Source organism: Limanda limanda, chromosome 2 (genome assembly GCF_963576545.1).
Source record: "Limanda limanda chromosome 2, fLimLim1.1, whole genome shotgun sequence".
Classification (NCBI taxonomy): domain Eukaryota; kingdom Metazoa; phylum Chordata; class Actinopteri; order Pleuronectiformes; family Pleuronectidae; genus Limanda; species Limanda limanda.
This window is the reverse complement of record NC_083637.1, coordinates 9,758,616-9,784,988: the sequence shown is the minus strand read 5'-3', so window position 1 is coordinate 9,784,988 and position 26,373 is coordinate 9,758,616. Positions and strand designations below refer to the sequence as shown.

The 26,373-nt window shown below is 41.9% G+C and overlaps 1 protein-coding gene across 1 annotated transcript; it reads right to left on the bottom strand.

Moving 5' to 3' along the window:
• Window positions 1-988: 988 nt before the first annotated feature.
• On the bottom strand, window positions 989-12,966 carry LOC133016154 (E3 ubiquitin-protein ligase MARCHF8-like). Its single transcript, XM_061083483.1, has 6 exons — window positions 12,880-12,966; window positions 7,234-7,348; window positions 5,466-5,556; window positions 3,246-3,426; window positions 3,008-3,152; window positions 989-1,311 (listed from the first exon to the last, which is right to left on the bottom strand). The coding sequence occupies exons 1-6, from the start codon at window positions 12,964-12,966 to the stop codon at window positions 989-991; spliced, it is 942 nt and encodes a 313-aa protein (XP_060939466.1).
• Between the last annotated feature and the right edge of the window lie 13,407 nt (window positions 12,967-26,373).

Genomic DNA, 26,373 nt, shown 5'->3' with positions numbered 1-26,373 from the left:
AACTTCAAACTGTTGGAGGAAAACGTCACTGCGCTACTGGAGACACACAAATTCATAACTTGCATCTGTCAGTCAATAACTTCAAAACATAACTTTTTAAATATTTAGCTTGAACTAAAGATACTGTTAAAATAGGTTCCTCTATTTATAATATATCACTTTGGTGTCTGAAGACCTGATTGTCCAAAGGGAGAGAAGACGTCAGTGCTTCAAACAAAAACCTTTGTTTTTTATCAGCGTCTAAAATCGTCTTTATTCAAAAAGAATGTGTGTGTAGACTTCAAACATCTCAAACTCTTGTTTCTCTTCTTCACTCGTGTGAAAGACGATGAAGAGGAGGCGGCTACATCAGAAAATATCAACATCACGTCTGTATTTCCTGTGCACATGTAACATGAGTGTCAGTTACTGTGCAGCCTGTTAGTCCACTGTCTACATCTGCTCCTACACACAAAGATAAAACCAGATGTAAACGAGGAGAAAGGATTGCAACTGCTTTTTTCTACTACCTATCTTACACATAAATGAGCGGAACACTAAGTGTGGAAAAAGCTTTTTGCATTCGAACAATTCCCTTCATCTCAGCTCTGACGGCTGCTTCTGAGTGTTCAGGACGGATCAGACAACATGTCTGAAACATACTCTGGGAATCAGCCTCCACCTTCAACATGAGTCAGTGCAGTTTTTTTAAAAGTGCGTACAGGAATAAAAAGGTGTCAGGACACCACGTAGGGTCTTTGCACACGGTCCTTGCTGATGGCTTTGTTTCCCTTGACATCTCCTCACTTGTCTTCGGTGTTTCAGTTCGTGGTCACTGAGGAACAGGAGAGGTTCTTTAACTTAAAATCTGTCAGCTGCGTTTTAAGATCAGTGAGCTGAGAACCACAACACACTTTAAGAGTCTAAATCACACATGGTCACTGCCGCTTGTGTAGTTAGAAGTGCGTGGCGTGATTCAGGACTCTGGTGTGCCAGAGAGGAGATGAGGTCAGACGGGGTTGTTTGCCGGTGCTAGAGCCGCCTCCACTGACATGTCCGAGTCCACCTGTGAAGGCAGAGCCGGGACGGGGGCCGGGCTGACCGGGACCTCCACGGTTTCGTGCCCGCCGTTGAAGAGGGCGTCGGCCTGGCCCTGTGGGTGGTGCTGGTCCTTCTCGGGGCAGTTCTGCACGGTGATGATGCGGTTGAAGGCCTTGAGGCGGCGCCACAGCTGCAGGTAGACCTTGCACTGAATGTACATGAAGATGAGGCCGCCCGTGAAGCCGATGGCTACAACGATCAGCTTGGTCCAGAAGGGCCACTCCAGCACACCTGAGGACACACACATACACACACACACACACACACAGCAGCGGTAAGTCGACCTGCAGGACGCGTCATGGATGATGATCCGTGGTGTGTGCGGCGCCGTGCTTACCCTGTGGTGAATAGTACTTCAGAAGAGAAACTCTCCATAATTCCTCTGCAATCAAGATTGAGTGTAATTTCACTTTAGTACTATATAGAAACGGGCTCTATGCTATTTTTTAAATGATATCAAAAAATATATATATTGATGTTAATTACTATATGAAGTGTTTGTTACACTGAACTATAGTTTATTTGGGTACACCAATCTAAACTCCACCAAATACAACCGTCCTGCCATAAATCCCCCGTTCGTAAAGAGTTTTTAAAAAAAGAGGTTGATCCAACTTAAAGATCTTCTGCTGAACTGTTCAATGTTATTAATATAAAACATCTCTGTTATTAGATGTTTACTATTAATACATTTGACTATTTAATTTGTCTTTTTAATGAATTGTATCTATTCTATCTTCAAGCTTATTGTTTACAAATCTGATTAAGTACTTATTTTCCTATGTATTTATACAAGCTTTTATAGTATTTTATAGAATACAGTTCATATCTATAATCACTAACCCTCATCTGGAAGTATAGTTCAACAGCATCATGTATAAATCCTTCAAAATGACAGTTAAGTTGAATCAGCATATCTTTAAAAAGGCTTTGGAAAGAACCTTCATGGAGGCAGGATTTATTGCACAGGATCTATCGTGTAACCTATTAAAACTAATACATTACAATGAACTACTGACCCCTGATTGTCGTCCTACAGTGTGATTACAAGGAGAAAGATACACAGGGATCACAGCACTACACACAACACTGAGCACATCCATGAACACTAACTCACTATAAATAAAAATAAAACACAAAAAAAGGAAATACTTATAACCTAAAAAAAAAATTGAACTTTTTCAAATTTTAAGACATAAATGTAAATATTTGTTGCATTGTTTATTCTGTTAATAAAAGTTTTTAACTGCAAAGATAAACGCAGACACAGATCCATCTGTGAAAGGCTCGGACCGGCTCATTTCTATTGGTCAAGCATTAAATTGGCTGAGCTCAGTGAACACCAGGTAGAAGCTTTCAGCAGCTTGACGTCGAGCGCAGAGGAAACAGTGACGACTGCTGCAGATTAAAACTGTTCGATACAAACACATCAGACTATTTTTAACCACATTACCAGAGACAGACAGGAAGAAAGAGCTTTGTGAAGATTTGGACCTTTGACTGATTCTGCAGATTCGTGATTGAATTCTCTATTATTGTTCAGTGTTTTACCAGCACATGGATGCACAGATATATGTTTCATTTATTTATAAAATGCTAGCATTGAATATTAATATTATTCTAATTCAATTGCATTTCAGCATATGACAAATTAAACCTTTGAAACTTGAGTCTTAAAGGGGATTAAACATTTGCAATCATAGCAACATGTTTATTGGGCCTCATATTCACACACAATATCTTAAGGGAACTAAAGTTGAATGTTTTAAAAAACAAAAACCCCAAATCTTCAATTATACTTTAATTATAAAACAGTTTAATCAAAGATAAACATGATTAAAACTTCTAAGTGTCTTTCTGCATGTCTCTGGTATGTTACTGGGGAGGTGTGGGGGGGGGGGGGGGGGTTGTGGTGTTAAGTACTAACCGTCCTTCCCAAGTCGGATCTCCTCAGCAGTTCTCTTAACCAGGATGTAGACCGACCACAACATGCACGCTATCGCTATCAGGTGAAACAACACCGAGCAGAAGATCTTTCTCCGCTCGCCCGTCGTCATTTGTAGTTTCTCCCACTGGAAGACGGAGGGAAGGATACAGGAGGAGAGGATGAGACATCGGGATGAACAGGAGGATGGAGGTGGAGAGACCTGTGGCTGCGTGCGTACCTTGCGTAGCGGCTTGAGCGACGTCTCCATGATGAAGTCGAACTTGCAGAGTTCACAGCAGCGGGTGTCGGAGGATTTGATCCACTGGTTGAGACAAGCCCGGTGCACGAAGCTCAGGGAACCGGTGCAGCGACAGGGCATGATGAGAGGGAACTCCTCATCGCCCTCACAGTGGCAGATCCTACACACACACAACACACACACACACACAGACACACACACACAAACACACACACACACACACACACACACACACACACACACACACACACACACACACACACACACACACACACACACACACACACACACACACACAGACAGACAGACAGACAGACAGACAGACAGACAGACAGACAGACAGACAGACAGACACAGACACACACACACACACACACACAGCACACACACGTTAGGCCAGCGTGCAGCCACTGTACTGACTCTCTGTCACTATCTTCTCTATCGCTCATGTCTCTATTGGGATCCTGATATAGACAGAGTGAACACAATCACCCACTGACCTGCAGACCTCCGTGTCCGAGTCCACAGAGTAGAGTCGTGGCACGCTCCCGTTCTCACAGCAGTGGTTCTGTGGCGTGGGCACTGACATGTCTCCCCCCCCCGACCCCTTCTCCTGGTATCTCTTGGTGATGAGCTCCTCTGCGTCCTCGGCCAGGGACGAGCTGCCTTCTTGGCTCTGGGACTTGTAGCTCTTCTCCTTGTCTCGGCTTGAGGAGCCTTCTCTCTTGATGGAGCCCCGGCTGCTGTGCCTCTTCTTCAGGCCGCCGCTCTCCTCCACCAGAGGCTGGTTCTCCTTCCCCTCGTCTGAGCCCAGCGACTGCAGCTCCATGACTTCTGTCTTGTCTTCACCTTCTTGACCTCTGTCCGCTCCATCCCTCTCGCGGCTGCTCGCGCTGCGGCGGCGAACTCTCCTGGCTTTCTCCTTGCTCCAGCTGCGGGCTTCCCGACCCGCCTCGTCCTCGGTGGAGGAGTCGGACTGCTGGGCGCCCGTGCAGCGGAGGCGAGGGGGCAGCTCCCTTCGGTTCTTAGAGGAGCGCTCCCTCTTCTCCGCCCGCTCGCTGCGGTCCGAGCTGTGGCTGCGCTCGCTGCGGTCGGTCTGCTCCTGTTTCCCGTTGGTTTCCACGGCGTCCAGGGGAGAGCAGCTGTTCTTCTTGTGGCGATGGCGGCGCTTCACCTGCTTCTTCTGGGCTTGAGCCGACGAGCCCAGAGCCGTGCTGGTGACCGTCATCTCAGAGCCGGGCGTTTGCTTGTTGGGTTTGTGTGATTCAGACGCATCCTCCTCTAAACGCGTCAGCTGGCCAGAGCTTAACAAACACACACACACACACACAAACAAACACACAAACAAATGTATGTGTCAAAACAAAGTGAAACGAGATGGAAAAGGCATGAACGTGCGAACATACATGAGGCAATGCTTTAAACCTGATTAATGACACATCTATAAAGTTGACATTTCGGTCTTTTGAAATATTTCTATCTGCAATTTCTGACTTCAACCTGACTACATAAGCAGGTTAGTTACCATTTAAGATGAGACAATTAATTCTGGTGAATCTCTGGCCTGGTTCTACGTCTGTGGATCCAGATTTTCCTTGAGTGGCTCTCATCGGTCTGTTCTACACAAAGTCACACTTAAGTCAACGATTATTAAATCATTGTTTATTTTTTTGGTATGAAAAAGAAGCCTATATCATGGTGTGAAACTAAAACTGATTCCTGCAGGAGGAATATTTTGCGATTTGTGATTGGCTGGAGACAAAAATAACAGCAGCAGCCTCACATCGGGGTGAGTGAAATAGAGAAAAACCAAAGGTGGTTTAGTCTAAAACTGGAACACAGAGACAGAAAAATGAAATGTTGTTTTTTGAATGACTCAACATGACAAGTGATAAATGGAAATCCAAGCACTCACATACATCTCACGTCCTCTTTTCTGACTCAGTGTCCTTTCAGCCAGTGGATATAATAATAAGCTAAAGGATCCCATTTCTGCAATGAGCCATCCTCCTCTCATCAACTATGGGTGCGTCATTGGATTTCAGCATCCATTTAAAAAAGATTAGGCCCTCGGGGTGCGGCAGACCGTATTAATTCATTCTCCCACTCAGTGGAGGAGAAGAGTGCATGTTAATATCACAGAGAAAACCCGTTGCTGCCCTGGTGCCTGGATTCAGAGAACAAATCATTGTGTCTTACCTGCAAATGTCCTGAGAAGACGGGCTGATGGACGTCTTCGAGGCTGTGGTGACTCCTGTTGTAGAGTTGCTGGCCTGAAACAACCAAGAGACTCAGGATGAGATCTAATTTATTTGTAATTGTCATTTATTTATACTAGGGCTGGGCAAGTTAACTCGTTTTAATCGAGTTAACTCAAGTGATGAGTTAACTCGATTAATTATTTTATCTCGCATTAACTCAGGTTTGATTATTTATTGTTTTATTGTGAAAGTCAGGCTTTTATTTTGTGAAAGTCTGTTGCTGACTGCTGCGGAACAGGAAAAAAGAAAATAATTGTAGGATAAACAACCATGGATAAGGGTACGGAGCTTTTACATGGCCATTTTCATTTTAAAGTTCTTCCAGACGGCGGAGTCGACAGAACCAAAGTAATTTGTAGCCACTGCCAAGGTGAATTTTCTTATCACCGGAGTACTTCCAGTCTAAAATATCACCTAAATGCAAAACACACAGTTGATATCAGCAAATCACTCAACGAAACAGCGAGTGGAGCGAAGCTTCAGCAGACTACGTTAGACGCAGGGAGGAGTATACATTTTTCATAACGAAGAGGATAACATTAATGCCCTGGCAGTGGCATTGACCTTTAATTTTGTATTTGCTTTGATAACATTGTTAAGTTGAGATTTACACTGAATATTTTATTTAACTGCTACTGTATTAAATGCTGATGTTAAAAGTGTTTGCACAACAAATGTTATGGCACTTTTGTTCATATGGCAGAACATTGAAAATAAAATTGCGCTATACACTACTTTTTAATTCATTATTGGATTTTGCGTATACAAATGCGATTAATCGTGATTAATCAGGGAAATCATGCGATTAATCGTGATTAAAACTTTTAATCGTTGCCCAGCCCTAATTTATACATTTTAAACGTTCAATGTGAAATCAAGAAACAAAGCAAACAAAAACAAACAATAAAATCAAACCAAAAAACTGAGATTTGAACACACTTTCAAAATAAGATGTGATTAAAAAAACATTATGTTGAAGTTATACAACAGATTAAACCAGCACCAGCTCACAGTACAGCCCATACATGGCATTATAGATTTATTGTGGCTTACATGATGTTAAGCTGTTGCATATGTACCTGTCATGTATCTTAGCTGTTTCAATTCAAAAATATAAGTCAAATATTCTCTTTCCTTTCAGATCTGAGCAGCGGAACCATTCACTGTTGGTTCAACTTTTCTCATCAGCTCGTTGTTTCCTTTGTCCTGGTTTGTTTTTAACTTCAGCTGGTTTCTAAAGGTTTATCTGAGCTTTTCTACTGGAAACTAGACTGAGACACGTAAGACTCAGCTCACGTGTTGACCTCCAGGTGAAGATGAGGATTCTCTGTGGGTTTGATTCCTCCACAACAGAGGTTGTGCTTTTCTTTGTGTGTCTGTCTCTCAGCCGGATAACTCAAAAACGATGGAACTGATTTCCATGACGTTTTGTGGGGGGGTGGGTCATGCTACACATTACTCGGATAAACACTTTCTTTCACTTTCTATAACGTAACGGGATTGGACATCTTCGTTTTTTCTTAAGAAATAATGCATGGAACATCCAGGCATATGTACAGTACTTATATCTATCTAAAGGTGATATGTACATATACGTTTATCTGAAGTGGGACTAAATGTCAATACATGCAATATGGTGAAAGTGGCCCTTTCCGTTGCACCATTAGTTTCTTCTCGCAATTCAGACTCATCTGAAACGCTGCTACTCTGAACACAATGAACTGTTACCCTGAGTCCGTCCCTTAGAGCTGCCTGATAATCAGTGGTTACCTTGGAGATGTTGCTGGATCGACTCCCTGATCGCCCGGGGGCTTTCCTTCCCTGTAGGGAGAGAGGGAGAGAGATATGGGAAATCATTAGAGGACTCCGACAAGTGTCATCTCACCATCAAGCTTTAGTTTGATCTGCTGTAGATATTCTCAGCACATAATTACATGAAGATGATTCCCATTTGGCAAACTGATTAATAATTTACATCAAAAGTCCTTTCAGAATATTTACATTAATTAAGTAATTAATTAATTATCACCATTATTGGCTTTATCTTTCTGTCAATCTACTCAACAAATAATTCACTGAATTTTTCAGCTTTAATAAAATGTCAGATACATATTGTCGATGATTTCAACATTGGAAACTATCAAGTTCTTTACAAACTCTATTTTCAGTTGATTTACGGAGAATTTCCCCCAAAAAATATGAAAAGGGAGAAATCTGGAAACATCTCACAGGTTTTCTGTTGTTAAAGTAGTGAAATGTATAATTGGACAAAGCAGATTCATGGACTCAATCAAAACAAAAGCAGTTTCCAGTGTTCAGTGTTGTCTGGTTGGAAACGAGCGTGAGAAGTCGTGTGCAGCCACGTGCCCTTGTACTTTCATCGTGACCCGAGCTAAAGCCAGCCAATCCTATTACCTGGTTGTCCCGCTAAGTGCCCGAGTGCTGCTCTGCAATGTGTCTCTATTTTAAGTCAACTTAAAGCACTTTTTCTAGGACTATCCACAGCAGCGATGGTATGAACCCAACTGCCAGACCATGAACTCAGTCGTCAGACATCTGTGGCCTCAATGTGATCCCGGAGTGTCTTACACAAGTTGTGGTGGTGTGGTATGTAAGAGGTGTGTGGGAGTTTCCAGGAACCAACACGGTTAAACCATCATGGATACATGTTTGAATTTGGTTTTCCAAGCTATTTTAAGACACTAACACACTTGTAACCCTGGTCAGCTTGCATTGGAGCAAAATGGATGAAACCTATATCACTAAATAGTTAATTATGTTTCTCAATGTCAATTTGAATCCATTGAAGTTATCCATTGAAATAACTCAACAGAGACGTCTGTTTTTCATTCATGTACAACTAAAATATCCAGATATTATAAAAGAATAGTTACCGTGAAATATATATTTGCATCATTTGACAGTATTTTTATTTTCATAGCATCCCAACCTTGTCCAGCGGTTTGTTTGTATCATCATTAGTAAATGACTTGTTTGAAACTGTGGAAGCTGAACACAATCATGTTTATTGCAGAGGTTTGATCTGTATCGAGTACAAGTAAGAAGCAGAATTTCTAGTTATTTATTAATTGGCCTTAAACTTCAGAAAATAGAATGGCAGTCAGTAGAATCAGAGCATATCTCCGTTTACAGTCATATACACTCAATCTATCAGTCCCCTGGATCTGCCTCCCTCATCAAATCCACTCTCAACATTAATGGATGCTTTCTTGGAAAAGTGTGAATAAAATCGGCTGAGTAGTTTGTATGTAATCCTGCTAACAGGCTAACAACAATGAACCTATTTGAATAGATCACAAAAAGACTCTCGGTCAGAACACGTCGTCTACCTTTCCTCTCAACTGCTCCGTCATCACAGGCTCATATCACCACTTCCATTCCCCTCTCATCCCCAGTCACACATTTGTTAGCGCTGCAATATATCCAGCACATCTCTTCTGCCTTTATTGTGGATATGTGTTAAGTGCGAAAATTGGGTCCAAGCACTTACACACGCACACACACACAGAGATACACACACAGAGCCGTCTAACCTTCCAACAGTGTTGTAATGAGTTGGCAGTGGAAAAAGAACTGAAGAATAGAAACTACTGTAATTTCAGCTGTGAATTATTGTGTATTTAAGGCAGTGAGAGGGTGTATGTGGGATGGATTCAAAATGAAATAAAAAACAGAGCCCATATTCACAGCACAGTGGCTCCATCCATCCATCCATCATCTTTACTGCTCATCCTTTGAGGGCCAGGCTGATGTGGAGGGAGGGGGGGGATCCACCCTGGACAGGTCGCACTCTTCCACAGAGCTGACATATAGAGATTCACACTCACTTCCATGCTCAGGCTATTTAGAGCCCAGTGTGGCTCACCGATGGGATTTTCATTGTTTCCAGTAGGTTATATGGCACAGAGAGTGAGATGCAGTATATCAGACTCTGGCTACACAAACAGAATAATAGGATAAATTGAATGTGTTCATTTGTATATATTTGTTAAATAGCCGCACAGCTCTGTGGCCTACATGGCAAAGAACGCTCAGCCAGTTGTGTCAAAAAGCTTTAATTGAAACAATATAAATAAAAATACAGTAGCCTATATTTTGTACAGTATTTTACCCAAAGGTGTAACACTATCAAAGTTATGAGTTATCCATCTCACAGCTTTTAAATGTGCTGTTTGGGATCTCACGTGGGCGACTTGTTTATTTATTTTTTAGACTTGACATTTAAAGGCAAAGCGGAGCTCGCACAAATCCACCCCCACACAGACAGTTGTGGAGACACTCTGTGCAAATCAATTGATTTAATAAGAGAGACACCGACGAGTAGACTGCATCATCTAAGCTGATCAAGGGATTTGCTGATGGCCAGGTTTAAATCAGTAGTCCTTTCGTGAAGTCAGAGCAAACGCTCAGCGGCCTCCTATGGGTGTCAGGGGGAATGGACACATGCACTTGTGACCTCAGGGGTTTTATCTCACAGGCCAAATCAGAATCAGAATATTAGATCACTCTAAATTGTCATAATATATATATATCAAGATCTATCTTCCCCATCTCGCAATGAAGGTGAATAAAATTCCTACATCTGCACCAAAATGAAACAGTTCTTTCCTGACCTGCACCACATCCTTGAACCTACTTTCATGCAAATTGGTTAAGCAGTTTCTTTAGAATTCCTAGAAACTGCTTCTAAAATATAAAGCTTATTGTTCATTACTGGATTCTACCATGGTCAAATTAGTCTTAAAGGTCCAGAAACTTGAGCACAAGACTATTTCATTAACAGCTTCATCGTCAGCAGGTAAAACCCTGAGGTCAAACAGATGCTAATAAAATTCTAGATGCTTGTATAGTCGTAGCTCAACCTGTGATACGTACATGTATGTTCACAGAGAAGCTGTCCACTATCTACAGGAGCCTCTCTGCATTCAGTGAGAAAACTGGTTCCCCAGGCATTTAGCACAAACACCTACAAGGTAAATGGTCTTGTTAGCTTACATGTTAATTTAATAGCCAACACGTCTTCAGAGCTATGCAGGTGTGACAACACATAAACATGACGGTAAACACTGCAGCTCATGTTTTAAAGTTATAAAGATGGAGCAAAGCTAGCTTCTTCTTTCAGTTTCCAGTCTATTTTATAAGCTAGGCTAAACCATATAGAAACAGAGTTTGCATTCTCTGTTTTCAAGACTTCTTCAATAGAGCATGATGTTCATTTTCTAAATTTAAATCCAATTTAGAGTAAATTGACGATAAAGCAAGGTATGTGTGATTGATAGCTATTACATCCGATGGCAGTTCAGCTCTCAGTCAGGCTCGACCCCCCCTCCACTGAATATGGTCACTTCTGGCGTCATAAAACCAAGATGGCGCTGAACAAAATGCCGAACTCGGGGCTTCAAAACAGACGTTCACAAACCAATGGGTGACGTGATGGTAGTTTGCCAAATTGGATAAACACATCTGGAGTCCAGTGCAGTGATCACACACAGATCACAGTTACTGCAATACTCTCGATGAACAGTTGACAAGACGGCTTCACAACTAAATACATTATCTTCATTAAGACTGGCAGGTTTGAGATGAGTGGAACTGGTGGACTTGATAAACTTGACAATCTGGACCAGATGTGAAAAGAAAAAGGAGAAGCTGCTACTGTATCTGAGGCAAACTAAAAAGCCTTTAGTAAAATAAACAGCTAATAATAGATTGTGCCAACAGCTGCTCAGATAAATGAAAGAGACTGACCCAACACATGCAGGTGCAGAACTCCTTCAAGTAGAGTTACACAGACAGGAATCATCCAGAGATCACATAGTAAAAGAAGCAGTTCTGTTATACCAGGTCCGTGCATAAGCCTCAGCTAACGGTTCAGCTGAATCCCAGCAAACATGTGATGGTCACCTTCCTGAGCCGATCTTCTTCGGCCTACAGTGGGCCTGTGGTGCTCAGCAGAGACTTTGGTGAGTCAGTGTGTGGACGTGTGCATATTTCTGCAGAAAAGATTAGGTGATGTAGCGTGGTACCACGGCTATATTATAGTTCTGTGCTCGATACTCTGGCTTGGGATCAAAAGCACCTACAGCCCAATTTAGACAACCGGCCATGGAGCTGCAGCTGAGACCGTTTCTATTTGCTCAAGACATGTTTTACACAATCTGGGCTTTTAAGAACCTGAAATAAGTGTTTCTTAATGAAAAGGCTATTATCAAACTGAACCTTATCTCCTTCATTCAGTCCGGACCAAAACGTAGCAACATTGTTAACTCAACGTTAACGGTTGTGCATTCATAGATGACAAGGCTTCATATACGTGTTTTGTACTTCAAAATATGCTTGATGATAAAGTATCTGCTTTTGCAATCTGGAAAAGCAGCTGCCGCATTTGTAGAGAACTTTTAAATCCATTACCTGCACAGCCTTTTTAATACGTTTACATAAACGTCCCTGCTGATTGGGCGCCACTGACACACCCACCGAACGAGACAAAATTTAAGTAGAAGCTCATTGCAACACAGGTTCAAGCAAACATGTTGTTCAACACGTTTTGAGATTGAACTTGAACAAAAGTTATCCTCTTTTATGGTGTATTATTCTGTTATCTATTGGTTCTACATCTACAAATTTAACCAAGTCCTGCAGTATACAGTTTGCTCATTTATATTAAGATTATAACAGATCCATCAGCAGGCACGTACACCTTATATATATTATCTATGCATTACAGTCACCTGACAAATCTACACATCTAAATAAATACAAAACTATTGTCTACACAGGTTATCGTCAGTAGATAACTGTAGTGACGCAACCAAACGTGTGCGTGTTAAACATGCAGTCTGTGTTAATCCTCATGGCCTAACGATCTGAGAACCTAAAATCCATAACATGCAACCAGTCCATTTACAGTTAACATCAACGTCTGTCCAGATTAATATAATACGTGCAGTGAAGACTATGAAGACATTTTCTTAAAGGTATTGCGTGTTTTTTTGGGGGCAGATTTGAAGTTTTTACTATATCGGTTTCTGTAAATGGCCAGGAAAGTATTTCTGCAGAACATTGACCTTTAATCTTTTTGGATACATATGTTATCACTTCACTACGAGTAAAAGAACAAAACATGTTTTGTGAGGTCACGTAGTTTGTGCTCAATGCTGTGAACATCCCTCCAGATCTGATTTATCACGCACACATAAACACAGGGTCCATCAAGATAATTGACTGCTTCTGACTAATTAAATAACTTAACATTAGTTCTAAGCCTCAGCTATTAATGTTTTTTCCAACTCAGAGGTTTGACAACAAATTCAAAATTTCCCAAACCTCACCTCGTTCTTGTCTTTGGAGCGAGGAGCACTCTTGCCGTTGTTGGCCGTCTCCTTGGCCGGCACCACAGTTATCTGCTGTACTGGCATGCTGCTGTTTCCAGGCAACACTCCGCCGTTACTTCCACAGCATTCCCGGCGTGTCGCACCTTCCCGTCCTCAGATCCTCGTCCCTGCGTGTGACTCGCTGTCCCATCCACGAGCGGCTCTCAGGGAAGAGAAGACGGAAGACGGCGCTCCGGGGTCGCTCTCCTATCACAGCCGGATCCCGATCATTAAGAGGAGCGGAGATGGAACACGATCAGGTCACCGTGGCAACAGGAAGACAGATCTGGAGATGGTGGGGTGTGAGGTCGTCATGACGACAAGGAAACTCCTCGACGGCGCACACCACCTCCTCCCCCTCCTCTGCCCTCCTGTTGAGAGAGATGGAGAGAGGAAGAGTTGAGATGGAAGCTGAGCAGTAAACAAGGAGGAAGGGAAAGCTTGTGTTCTCGAGGTGTGTGTGTGTGTGTGTGTGTGTGTGTGTGTGTGTGTGTGTGTGTGTGTGTGTGTGTGTTTCTTGAAGGGGCGGGGCCAGGACTTTGTCGTGCTTGCTGGGTAACAAGCACACAGTCCATGAGGATTAGGGCTAAGACTAACCTCAATCTCCTCCTCTGCTGCTAATAAGCTTACACAATTTGTGCACATGGACAGCACTCTTACACACACACACACACATACACACACACACACACACACACACACACACACACACACACACACACACACACACACACACACACACACACACTATACTCCATGAACATTGTGTTAAAAGCATGAAGGCAAATTGATCATCTGACTGACTGTGAAGTTAAAAACCTAAAGAAATCATATGTAAACATGCCAGTGTGTGTGTGTGCTTGTTTGTGTGTGTGTGTGTGTGTGTGTGTGTGTGTGCACGTGTGTGTATGTGCGCACGCCTGTGTGCGTGTGTCTTATTTCAGGTTAAAGGGATTATGATTGATATAACTGGAAAATGGGTGACTTTAAACGATCATTAAACTGAGGTGGGAGACAAACAATTTGTATGATAACATGAATCACATTTCTCCACAGACCTGCAGAGGACAAATAGATCCTACGCGGCCTCTCACCTCTTGGAAGAGTCTTGGTTGTTAGAAACTTCTCCCAGTTAAGAAGTATGGAAGCCAGTGTGACTCTTAAAGCTTCTCCAGATCAGTGCCTCAGTGCAGAACTGTATTGGATCTCTTCAGACGGTTCCTTCAACCTCATGACTTTGATTTTACTGTGAAATGCACCGTCAGCAGTGAGACTGACACACAGGGCTGGACTGGGAGAACAAAACGGCCCGGGCATTTTTTGGCTCAGACCGGCCCACATAATTAGCCGAGCACATCTGCCATTAAATTGACGTAACTTATGTCTTCTAAATGTCTTAAAGTAGCTCATATTAAAAGTACTTAAGTATCAAAAGTATCTGGTGTTGAAATGTACTTAAGTATCAAAAGTACAAGAACTAAAATAAAAAATGCAAAGCTCTTTTTATAGTAGGTCTATACAGACACAAAACAACCCAAAATGTTTCTCCTCAAGATTTATCTCAACTGACTGAAAAATTACAACAACAATATGCATATAATGTATAATTTTACCAATTTTGAACCCTAGATGCTGAGGTTCAAATAGTAATGGACCAGTGCATCTAGAGACAACAAAGAATTAACTATAAACAAGTGCCTCTTGTGTCTGCCCAAGAACATTAATAAACTGCAGTATAACCACTAAAACATTCTGTAAATATCACTAAACATGGACCTCTCATCAGTAGCAAGAGTGATACACAATGCCCCTTATGATAACTCAGCAAAGGGAAACCAGATCTAGGCACACAAAATAAGACACTATCTCTTATCCTATTCTAGAGGAAGTAAAAGTCGTAGCAAGATTTCTGAAGGTGAACCTGCGGAGGGATAGACCAACCCCCCCCGACGGCAAACACGCCACCGGGACCTGCACATCTCAGGAGGGAGGGGGCAGCGAGTGAGAGAGCGAGAGAGAGGTGCGCCGTGGGTAAAGGCGTGCGACGCCAACCTCCGCTGCTCAAGTAACGAGCCAGTTTGGAGAATGTATTGAAAATTGAAAATGTGCGCTCACATGTCTGCCTCCACTCGCTCATCATTGTCGAGTCCTCCTCGCTCGTCTCCCGGCGCACCTGCTGCTGCTGGGCTGGTGAACCCGGCACCACATAGGTCCGTCAGTTTGGCACATTTAGCAGCCTCCACCTCCAGAGACTTCTGCTTTTTTTCCCGATGCTTCTCAGCGCCACCCGGGCGTTTTTTTACTCTTATTATCCATTAAGTTAAGTTTCTGTCTCAGCAGCAGCCAGTCCCGCGACTCCCCCCCCCCCCCCCCCCCGCCCCCGGTTTGTGTTGTGATTGACAGCACTGTCAGGGCTCTCTGAGCCTGTCAGCCCATGATTGATTGACAATGACAAACAATAGACCAATAATATGTGTCGATGCTGGCAACACACTGCTAGCCCTCTGTAGCCAATTGGCCGGCCCAATTGGAGGGAATTTAGAGAGGAAGAAGAGAAAAAAAACAAAAAAACAACATAGCGGACCAGACCGGCCCACATTGGGTCAACGGCCCACCGGGATTATGCCCGGTATGCCAGATGGCCAGTCCACCCCTGCTGACACATGATGTGTGAAATCACTCCAGAGTAGAAACATCTTAATGATGATCAATACAAAAGGGGAGGAACCTTAAGTTCTGTTTACACTACATACAGTATATATATATGTATATTTGTGTATATATGGTCAAGTTTACCAGATTTTTTCTCTCACACTCTGTTGGAACAACTGAATTTCTTCCTAGAGGTGAGAGGTGGTGTAGGATATCTATTTGGCCTGTTTGCCAAAGTCCTCACACGATCTATGCACACACACACACATGGAGAAGTCTAATCAAGGATGAGTAGGTGGTGTAGACAACAGACAGATTTGTTCTTTTGTAGCAACAGGAAAGCTCCCACTGCACATGGGGGTTTTTAACCCCGAGAAAAAAAAAGAAACAAGGTTTCAGTTTCAGAACCACAGCTAAATATAAACGTACAACACCAGAATAATGCACTTCTGCAGTCTAGACCAAACACTACTTACATTCGTACTTTTTCCATCAGGCATTTCTACTGTTAAACTCACAGATACACAGAGGCACTGGACCCATTAATAATTAGGGTTAATACGATCTCACCTGAACTTGAGAGGGGACGAGTAAGTCAGCTCTTCTAAGTGCATTACACACACATAGAGTGAGAGAGTGTGTGTGTGTATTGGTCAACATCTCCGTGTTCCTGCACATCAGGGGTAAGTTATCCTAATTTTGTTTCAGTGTGTGATGGGTTAGGTTTAGATGATGAGGCAGGTGAAAGATTTACTGTCGACACATACAGAGCTGTGGCGGTGGACACTAGTTTGGATGGCATCTCCATTCACTGAGCTGGAGGTGCTGATGATCATGTTCTGTCTCCTGGTTTTCGCCCTCTTCACTATTACTGGGATGTTCAAGGAGGAATGTGGAAACTCAAATGGTACGATCTCTCTCACACACACACACACACACACACAGTCTATGTAGCAGAGTTCTCCTGCTGAGTTCTACAGACTTTAAACTTTACACAGATCATCAGGGGCCTCTCACAGACTCTCACCTCCTCCAGAGAAAGTAAACAACAGGAGTAGAATAACTGATTCCTGCAATAATGCCTGGTGCTGTTCAATTAGTTTTATTTGTCTTATTTATGTTTATTTTATTTATCCATATTACTTTATTTCTTTTCAACAGCACAACACACCTTTGGGGGAGCTACTTAGTACATTTTTTAAATTTTAATTACAGTATTATTATACTTTCTTTTTTATTTCTTTCATTTTAAATATATCCATAATGTATTTTGAATACATATAACAATACATCATTCTTATAAACATAATACATTTACATTATATTTATTCTGATTTATTTTGCATTTGTAGTAGTAGTAAGATTTTTTGTTTCTGTAGATGTGGAAATCCAAAGTGAGTGACCATTTTGAATATTTCCTTTCCTTCAGAAACTAACACACAAGCACGAGGTCAGGAGTGTGCCGCTTGACTCCAGATGAAGAGGAAACTTCTGCCAACTACAGCAAATTCTTCTTCTCTGTTTGTTGCATTATCATGAGGGCTGGTCAGTCAAAGCCTTGGGGTGTGTGTGTGTAATCAGTTAAAAGATGGTGACCTATGAATGAACGTGTGTGTATGTGTGTGCTTAATACAGGATCCAGAGTTGTAACCTTCCAGGATGAGGCATGAAGGTGTGGCCTGAATGGGACAGAATCAATAAATAAAAAACCTGCTGCGGACACTACCTGCTTTCATTGTTCTTAAGAGCGTGTGAATGTGAAAACACACTCATATCCTTTTATTTTGATCTGACAATAGCTGCAGTGATTCTGCTCCTGGTAAGTTCCTTAAAATCCTTGTGACTACTTATTTTCTTGTTTTGTCTCACTGTTTGATTTGCTCAGGACGTGTGTATTGAATAGAGATCACCTGCAGCAGCAGAGAGGAGTTTTCCAAATCTAGGTTAGATGCAAAAGGTGTGTTGATAGGTTTGGAGTCAGCTCCAAAATTAATAGACATGTAATTTGGTTTTAAAATAGACATTTAAACCTGCAGAAGGATGATCTGTTTGTGTTTATTCATACAAGAATTTCAGTGATGCTCCTGACAGATGGTTGTGAGGATTCAACCTCTGATGATTTCAAAATGGAAACTGTACAATTGTGGTTGAAGTAGTTTGTCTGACAGTTTAACCCTTAAACTTTACTGAAAACCAAAAAAGTTCCCTGATAGTTTTCCAATGTATTATTTTACCTCAAACCTGACGGTTTTATTCCTGTGCTTCCAATTCCATTCTCTACTACAAAGCATTTCTTAACTTGATTTATAAAACACAGGATAAGACACTGAGCACTGGACAATTCCAATGTTTCGAACAAAAATGAATCACAAACAGATGATTCTGTGATAAAATACCTGAAAGACACTGAGGAAATGTTCTGTTTCTTAACATTTGTTAACAATAGACTAAGTTGAGCATTACAAGTAGCACTGTAGCTAGACTGAGGAGAGTGAGTCATTTTAAACCAACAACAGTGTTGACGATTGCAAATAACAGTGTTATTGCGCCCTCTGGTGAAGACAACAGGCTGCTGCATCTCAAGCTGTGTATTGCTATGACAACACTACATTTCATGAACATAATGCAAAATGCTTTTGTGCCTGACAACCAATTCTATTTTAATACATGGACTAGATGCATTAAGGTGTAATAACTATATCATCATAAGTTGTTGTTGTTGCTATTATTGGTTATAGTGGGACAAACCACGTGTGTTGTGTTTTTATTAACACACTAATTCCACTCAAACCCCTTGAGCTTTGTGTTGTAATGACATGCCTCTTTTTGTATTGTATAGTTGTGTAGATGGATCTGCCATTCACTGCCTTAGAACTGAGCTTCATCATCATTGCCTTCATCATCTTCTCCCTCTTCATCATGGCTTCAATCTACAACCAGTCACATGAAACCGAGTCAGGTACCAAACATCCTCTGTTCAGGCCAATTCATACTTTCCGTGTTCGCGCAGACACTAACGTGGACGTCCACATGCAACCCAAAACTTGTGGCTGCGAGGTAAATCTGTGAACTATCCATCTCCCATTACAGATAAATATTTAATTCCTGCGGATAAACTTCCTTAAAGGTGAGGATGAAAGTATAAGAGTATTTCTGATTATCCCGCTGCGCACACAGAGTATCAGCTACATCTCGCTCTCTCCCTGTTTCCAGATGCGCCAGGAAACGTTTCATCTCTTATCTAAGCGGTTTCTAAGTTTACCAGGTTGTTATTTAAGAACATATTCATAACTCGTGCCCCCCCAGCCACGTCTAATGATCATATCAGGTATTAGCGATTGGTCAAGGGGACGATAGGACGATGTGACTGAGGTGAGGATCACCCAACACTAACTAAAATGGAGTGTGACTCTGGAAATGTGCAGGTTCATGTCTTCGGATGCAGAAAGTATGTCCAAGTCTTTATCAGATACACGTGGATGAACACTTCTAACGCTGTGACTTGTGTGGATGTTCACTTTTAGACAGAGATCGCTATGGTGTACAGGAGTCCAGAACATTGAACAGACACAAGAGAGTCATCACAAAGGAAGCTCAACAGAAGCCATGAGTTCAGAACTCTCGATCTGCCGGTTTTCATCGAACAATGAAGTTATCACAAGAACAAAAGAGAGACGGAACTCAAAATGGACTAAAGACTGAACACAAGCATTCATTTATACTGTGGTCAACGTCCTCTGACTTTGCTCTCAGGGTGGGAAACTCAAGTACTGTTTTCAACGGAATTATGTTGTACTGCTGTAATCCAAGCTGCAAATCATGTCGGGAATTAAATAAAGACTAATGACTGACAGTTGAAATCTGGAGGTTCTTTGGAACATTCAAGGTTAAAAAAAAACATTACAGTTACATAATACGATGGGAAAGCTGCTTTAATTCTGAAATATGAATGCACCTTTTGAACCGTGTGTTTAAAACTGTGAGTAAAATCCAACATGGATAACTAGGATTTGAAACTACGTCAAACTGCCTCAAATATTCCATAATTTTATGGAAATGACAGCGACCTAAATCGGTCGAGGCTTCGCCATCTATAAAAAACATCGTGGCTGGATCATGATAAAGTGCTGTAGGGACAGGAACAGTGAAAAAATATCTATCGTACATATATAGCTTATTTAGCTTAATAACATAAAAAACTGAGTCAAAATGAAAGTATGATGGGTCACTAGTTGCCGGCCTCCTGACTCTTAACCCTTGCTCTTTAGCTCCATCTGCAGTTCTCATCACATCAGCACTACTGTTGAAAATAACCAAAAACAGATCGAACACAAGCAAATCAAGGCCAAGCGCAAACTTTTTGCAGAACTTTGATCTTTGTGCACTGTTAATAGTTGTATTCACTAATGTGGCTCAATCTCCAGCCTTTCGGAGCCAGGCTGCAGTGCGGAGCCTGGACACTGGGTTTGTGTGTCCATGGAAGCCGCTGTGTCTGGTTTAGGATTAAACAAAACAAAGTGACTTTTGGCCCCTGAAGACCTTGTGGGGCGACATCCTGGGGGGTTAGAGGCTGCTCCCTGTTGAGTTTGCCCCTTGACCCCTGAGCCCTCCGTCACTCCTCCCCAGTCAGCCGTCTAGTTGCTGACACAGAGGGGACGAGGAGCTCCGGGAAAAAGACAGGGTGAATCAGCTGTAGATACTTTTCCTCACAGAAGTGCATTTGAAAAAAGAAAAAAAACGCCCAACTCATTTGCGTTGTGATTCAGGTTGTGTGATGTGTCGTGATGAGATACTATACAATCTGTGTATTGAGTGTTCATTGCTGTTTATGTGTATATGCATCCATTGAGGTCTGTATTGGGCAATTGGAGATAAAGGGAGATTAAGAGTAATTAAGGTCTGGCTGGCTGCGGCCCTCATTAACAGTGAAGACCTTTGGCATAACAAGAGAGCAGCTATCACTCTAACGATGGACAACGAACTGACGCATCAGATCACAATCAACACTCGTACACACACACACCCAGACACCGGACTACACCCTGACAATGTCAGACCAAATGGCGCATCTCTGTTCTCGTGTGTACAATCAAGACAGCTTTGGTTGTATTTTCATAAATCTGGCAATTTGTTGAACAGATTACGACACCACTCACACAAGTAACTGAGGCATTGAACCGAGTATTAACATCACTAAAAATTAATCCAACTTGGCAACACACAAAAATCTTAAATTAGAGTGGCACCAAGTAGAGTGAATACCAACTTGCACAAACTCTTGTTCCCTAAATATGACTGATTATGTTCATCAAAACTTCCAAGTCCAACGTGGATCATGTGTAATTTGATGTACACACATGGTGCTACAGAAATCCCACCTCCAACTAGCCTTGATCGCCTCACACCACAATGTAATAATATTGTTTTTTTTAGTATTATACATTGAAATGTAAAAAATCATATAGAATTATAATCAACAAGAAAAATCGATGGGAAATCTTGAATGGTACTTCCCTGTACTTCATTACCCTGCTACAACTAAAGCTGCCATGTTGTAAATGATACATGTATGGATATTATCAATGTTGTTAAAAAAACATGTATTTTGTAATAAATGCATCATCATATCACTCAACCCTGTTTAAATTAAATACTGTGGAAGTTGCAATAACCAAACTTGAATCCAACTGAACACATTATTTGGGATCATCATGTATGAGCAGCATCTTCCTCAACCAACATGAAAATCAAATGATAGAATATATTTTTGGGATAAATGATGTTTAACCCTTTCAATAGAAAATCATTGATGACTAAGGCTGTTCTGGAGGCCTTCACTTTATGTTCAAATAGCTGTAGCATACAATAATGCCTGACTGAGTGGAAAAGAAACAGTCACTTTATGACCCACTGTCCTTAACCAGTTTTATCAGAGAGGAAGTTCTTTATCTGTGGGTCCTGGTAATAACAAGATGGGAGAAGGAAGAAGAAAGTGAAAACTCAAGAGGGGTGGAGAGGCCGAAGCTTCCTCCGGAGTCATAAAGATCACAGCTACTAGAAAAACTGTGAACACAACGGCAATGAGACCGGCTCTGCAGTCCAGCTCTGTCAGACTCCCTCCTGAGTTACACACTAATCCTAAATGTTGTCAATATTACCCAACTGACACCATTCCACTTTTAGGCTGTCTAATAACTATGTGCCCATCAAAATAACGCTTAAATTGTTCTGCAGCATATTTATTAACGTCTAGAATTGTTATTACTGGATGATGAAAATCAGTAATAACAATTCTAGACGTTAATAAATATGCTGAAATATTAATGTCAATAGGACAACATAAAACACCTCTTGATCTGCTGGTTAGCGTCTTGTTGAATTGGACTATAAATTTGTCTAAAACTACCCAGAGACAAATATGACAAAAATATCAAACATAATCCATGATACTTCTTCCAACTGTTTACTTTTAATCTTTTTCTTTTTCAAAAAATTTTCTAAATTCCAAAAGTTGTCAAATGCTAAATGTTGTCCGTACAGAGGCAGCCATGCAAGAAATTCAACATTTGTCTGTTTTCATTTAATCACTGAACTATGCAATCAAATAATTACTCGTTGAAGAATATGTTCTAAGCCTGTTTTAAATATTTTTGATTATAAAAGTGAGGTAGAGGGGTGTGTCAGACTTGAAACTGCAAAAATACAAATATCCTATGATGAAAAAGAGGAACCATTCACATAGAAGACGCCAATGAAGATGTGGACTTGGAATGACAGGGAGATTAATAAGCAAATTCGATAATTTGAAAAACTCTGTGCTTTCTACTGACAACAGTGCTCATTTAAAAGATTATTCTTTAAAACCGTTTATGAAGCAATTTTACACAACCATGTCTGGTTTAGGTTTCCCTGATGTGAGTTTTTAATGTATCTCTGTTGCTTAATCAAAACAAGACACCTGAAGGCATCACCTTGGACTCTGGGAATCTGAGGGAGATATTTGACCTTTACATCTAAAGCAAATCAAGGTTGCAGACATATTGTTGAGATTTTTCTTAAGAAGTACTGAGGTTTATTATCCAACTACTCGTTTCACACAAAATGTTCACCTTGAAGAGAGTGAGTGTGGAGGGCAGCAGTGTCAAGGTAGTGACGCAGGTTAATAGGAGGCTGCCGTGTGTGTGTGTGTTTGTGTGCGTGTGTGTGTCTCTCTCGTAGGGGAGTGTTTGAGCAGGCTGGGTAATCCCTGTAAAAACGTATAATCCCCAGGAAGAACAAATATTACAACACGCTTGAATCAGTCACAGAATACCCGGTGGGGAGAATTTGGTATGATTCACTTGTTTTCTGTTTTCGGTGCTGAAAGAAAGAAGCAGGGAAAGACGCAGTCACTGGGATTTGGCAGCACTTTGTGGCCAGTGGATACCAGGTGGCTCTGAATGACAATTGGAGCCGAATTAGCATATTCAAATAGGGAAAATAAAAAGTTTCTTAAAGACAATGGCAGCTGATATGCAAAGTTGCAGCTTGCCACAGAAACAAGCTGCATACCTCAGCTGAGTGTTTGCAGCAGGAGGACTGTGTGTACGAGAATGCTTGTGTTTGTACGTGACCCTTAAATCCACCTGGAATCTCTGTCATTGCAAGCAAACATTTTTGCAAACACCATAAAGCAATAAAGGGAACATTTCTGAAGCCACGATGACACCGACACGTACACAGGATCTACAAAATATACGAAAGGAGATTCCAGCCTCCTTTGTCTATTTTTCGGGGCTAAAGAGAGCCGACGGTCCACATGCTTGTTCAAAGTCTCAGTGACTATTTTGAGCCCTGTGGTCCATTAGTGTCCTGCTGCTTCTCTAATCCTCATTCACATGTAATGGCTGACATTTCATCTTAATGTGTTAATTCATTAGCTGGGTGCTGAATGGAGAGTCTCAGTCCACAGAGACGGCCGTAAGCAGACACGCTAATGAGTCCCCACACTTTGCAAAGCCACCGGCGACCGCAGAGCTAATGTCAAGTGAAGTAGGTTCCCCGCTGCAAGAAAAACCCCTTTTACACCAGCAGCTGCCCACCGGCATGACGCTGAGCCAGGTATTGTTTGGATATTTTGATACCACGAAAAATAGCACTTCCGCATGAGAACATTTTGGCTTTCTTGCTCTATGAAATATTTCTTGCACAGTCTAAAACCACTTTTTTATTACACAAAGGAATGGGATTTTTTTTCGATCTTCCAAATAATAAAATGTGCACAAAAACACTTGCATCAGCTTCGCCTCCTGAAGATGTTGTAAAATTTGCAAAATTCTGATATAAATCAAGAACATCAACTCGACACCTGCTCAGCCTACAATACAAGACATTTTAATTACTTTCCAGGGCTGCAGATATGTAAGAGACTCAACACTAACTATCAAACACCATATTTGATTGGTGATTGAAGGACAAGGATTTTTTTCCAGCTTTTGCTACTTGGAAGTTTTAAATACTTTGTACAGATGCGCTGAAGTTAGATACCATGCCTAAAAAAAAAGCTGCTTCTGAACCTAACTGAACCAAAACTGCACTAAATCCTCAAAAAAATACCAAAGATCTGACCCCATTCATCAGATAACATTTGCAACTGACCCACAAAACAAAGAGAGAAATGCGTGCAGACAGACAGAGACGGTAGACGAGGCCCAGACAGACAGTCAGGCTATCGATAGTCCAGAGCATCTCTGGATCCCCTTCAACCAGGTCTCCTGCCCCAAAATCCTTGGTGCAAACACCCCCCCACCAATACCATCTGAAAGCCCCCAGATGTGTGTGTGTGTGTGTGTGCCCTCACTCGGTGCGGGGGTGGGGGGACAGCTGAGGGAGGAGGGATCGGTTTCTTGGAAGGACCTGCTACTTTCAGCTCCGGCTTCTTAAATCTTTGTTCTGATGTTAGAAGCGATGAATCAAAAAATGCCGGCCTCTTCCGCTCTCCTATTAATCACTCATAGTTGTTGCCACACATGCACACAAACACATGCACACACACACACACACACACACACACACACACACACAAAATGCAGCAGGAGAGTGTGTGTGTTCAAGGGGCAGTTGGAGGCTAGGGAGGGGGCTTCCTGTCATTTGAATTGCCCTCTACATGTGGGGTCAATATGTGCAATGCTTAATGAGTGTGTGTGTGTGTGTGTGTGTGTGTGTGTGTGTGTGTGTGTGTGTGTGTGTGTGTGTGTGTGTGTGTGTGTGCGCGCGTGCGTGTGTGTGTGTGTGTGTGTGTGTGTGTCAGGGGTTGAGCTGAGAGCTGCTGTGGGAGCAACACCCCCTCCCCATGCTCCCTCCTCCCTCTAACAGGCTGTATAAAGGAGGTGGGGGGATCAGCACTATTTGTCACTTTGCTCTCAGACACAGAGACAATCGCACTCTCGCTGGACACACAAACACTCAGGACACTCACATTCCTCGGGGACATTCTGATCATCTGGAGAAAGGAGGCTCCTCTGTCCTCGGTGCACTGGACTCTGGGTCTTTGGGACTGAAGGACAAGGAGAGGACACACAACCCCACTGAGCATCATCTGTCCTGCACAGAGAGCAGAAGGACTTCTGGGGGGAAAACCAGCACAACCATTAACTGAGCTCTTCTGAAGCCACACACACCAGTAACCATGAGGATCTTCAGCCTGGTCTACCTGCTCCTGCTGGTTGCAGCTGCTGTGGCATCAGTCTCCTCCACCAGACCAGGTAAGCATCTCCCAGAGCAGCCAGAACACCACAATGGCCGCCAGGTGCTGCCATTGTGGTTCTTATCCAGGAGTGTTTCTGAATCTCAGAGAATCTACTGTACCTAACTTCTTGCTAGGTCAGCTAATTTTAACTAATGCTCATTGGGTTTTAGAGATTGTTTGTTGGTGAGCTTCAACTGACTCAACATTTTTAAAAAGGGCAGTTTTATTTTAATGTAAAAGCATCACAAATGTACTTTACGTCTCGCTAGGTTAGCTAACTTAAACTAGGTTATTTAACTTAAAACCCACCCATTTTCTTTAAAACTTTGGTAATTAGCTTAAACTTGACTTCAAACTTAATACTAAGTATAAAGAAAAAGTTACTTTACTGTAAGAAGCATTGCAAAACTTTACCGTCCAACTTTCCTGGATGACCAACAGTTGTTGGTTAACAGCCGCAGTCCTTAACTAGGTTAACTTCAACTAGGCTAGCCAACTTTAACTAATGCCTTTTGGCTTTAAACGTTTGTATTAAGTTCAAAACTACTCCGATATAGAAATAGAACTGTTTAATTAAATAGTCAAACTTTCCTAAATGGCGGGCAGGTGTCCCTCATCGTCAAACGTAGGCCCGTCAGAGTCTATGGGTTTTACCAGTGGTTTAAATCACTGCGCGATGTTCGGGGAAACTGCAGGTAACCATAGCAACAGTACTTGTTTTTAAGCTATTTCAACGTATTAGCAAATAACTACAAATAAGTCAAACTTTAAATATTCGCTAACATTATATTCAATGGTATGTGATACACTGTTAATGTTCAAACAAAGAAAACGCACCGAGGGAACTTCATCATGGCGGAAGTGCACCATCCACGTACGCTGCCCCCCCCCCCCCCCCGTTGTATTGGAAATAAACAGCTTACTTTAAAAAATCAAAAAAGAAAATATAGAGACGTGCAGTTGAAATTTAAAAGTGTAAATTGTTTGCGGCACTTTTTTTTTGTTGTTGCGTAAATCCAAATTGCGCTTTTACGCGTGGCGACCTTTAAGTGGCCACACAGCTGTTTTTAGTT

What these genes read in the sequence shown, in the direction of transcription:
- LOC133016154 (XM_061083483.1), bottom strand. Translation starts at nt 12,966, where the DNA reads ATGCCAGTACAGCAGATAACTGTGGTGCCGGCCAAGGAGACGGCCAAC. An exon ending in GCTCCAAAGACAAGAACGAG is followed by an intron (nt 7,349 to 12,879) that starts GTGAGGTTTGGG and finishes CTCTCCCTACAG; the next exon opens with GGAAGGAAAGCCCCCGGGCG. An exon ending in TCTTCTCAGGACATTTGCAG is followed by an intron (nt 3,427 to 5,465) that starts GTAAGACACAAT and finishes GTGTGTGTGTAG; the next exon opens with GATCTGCCACTGTGAGGGCG.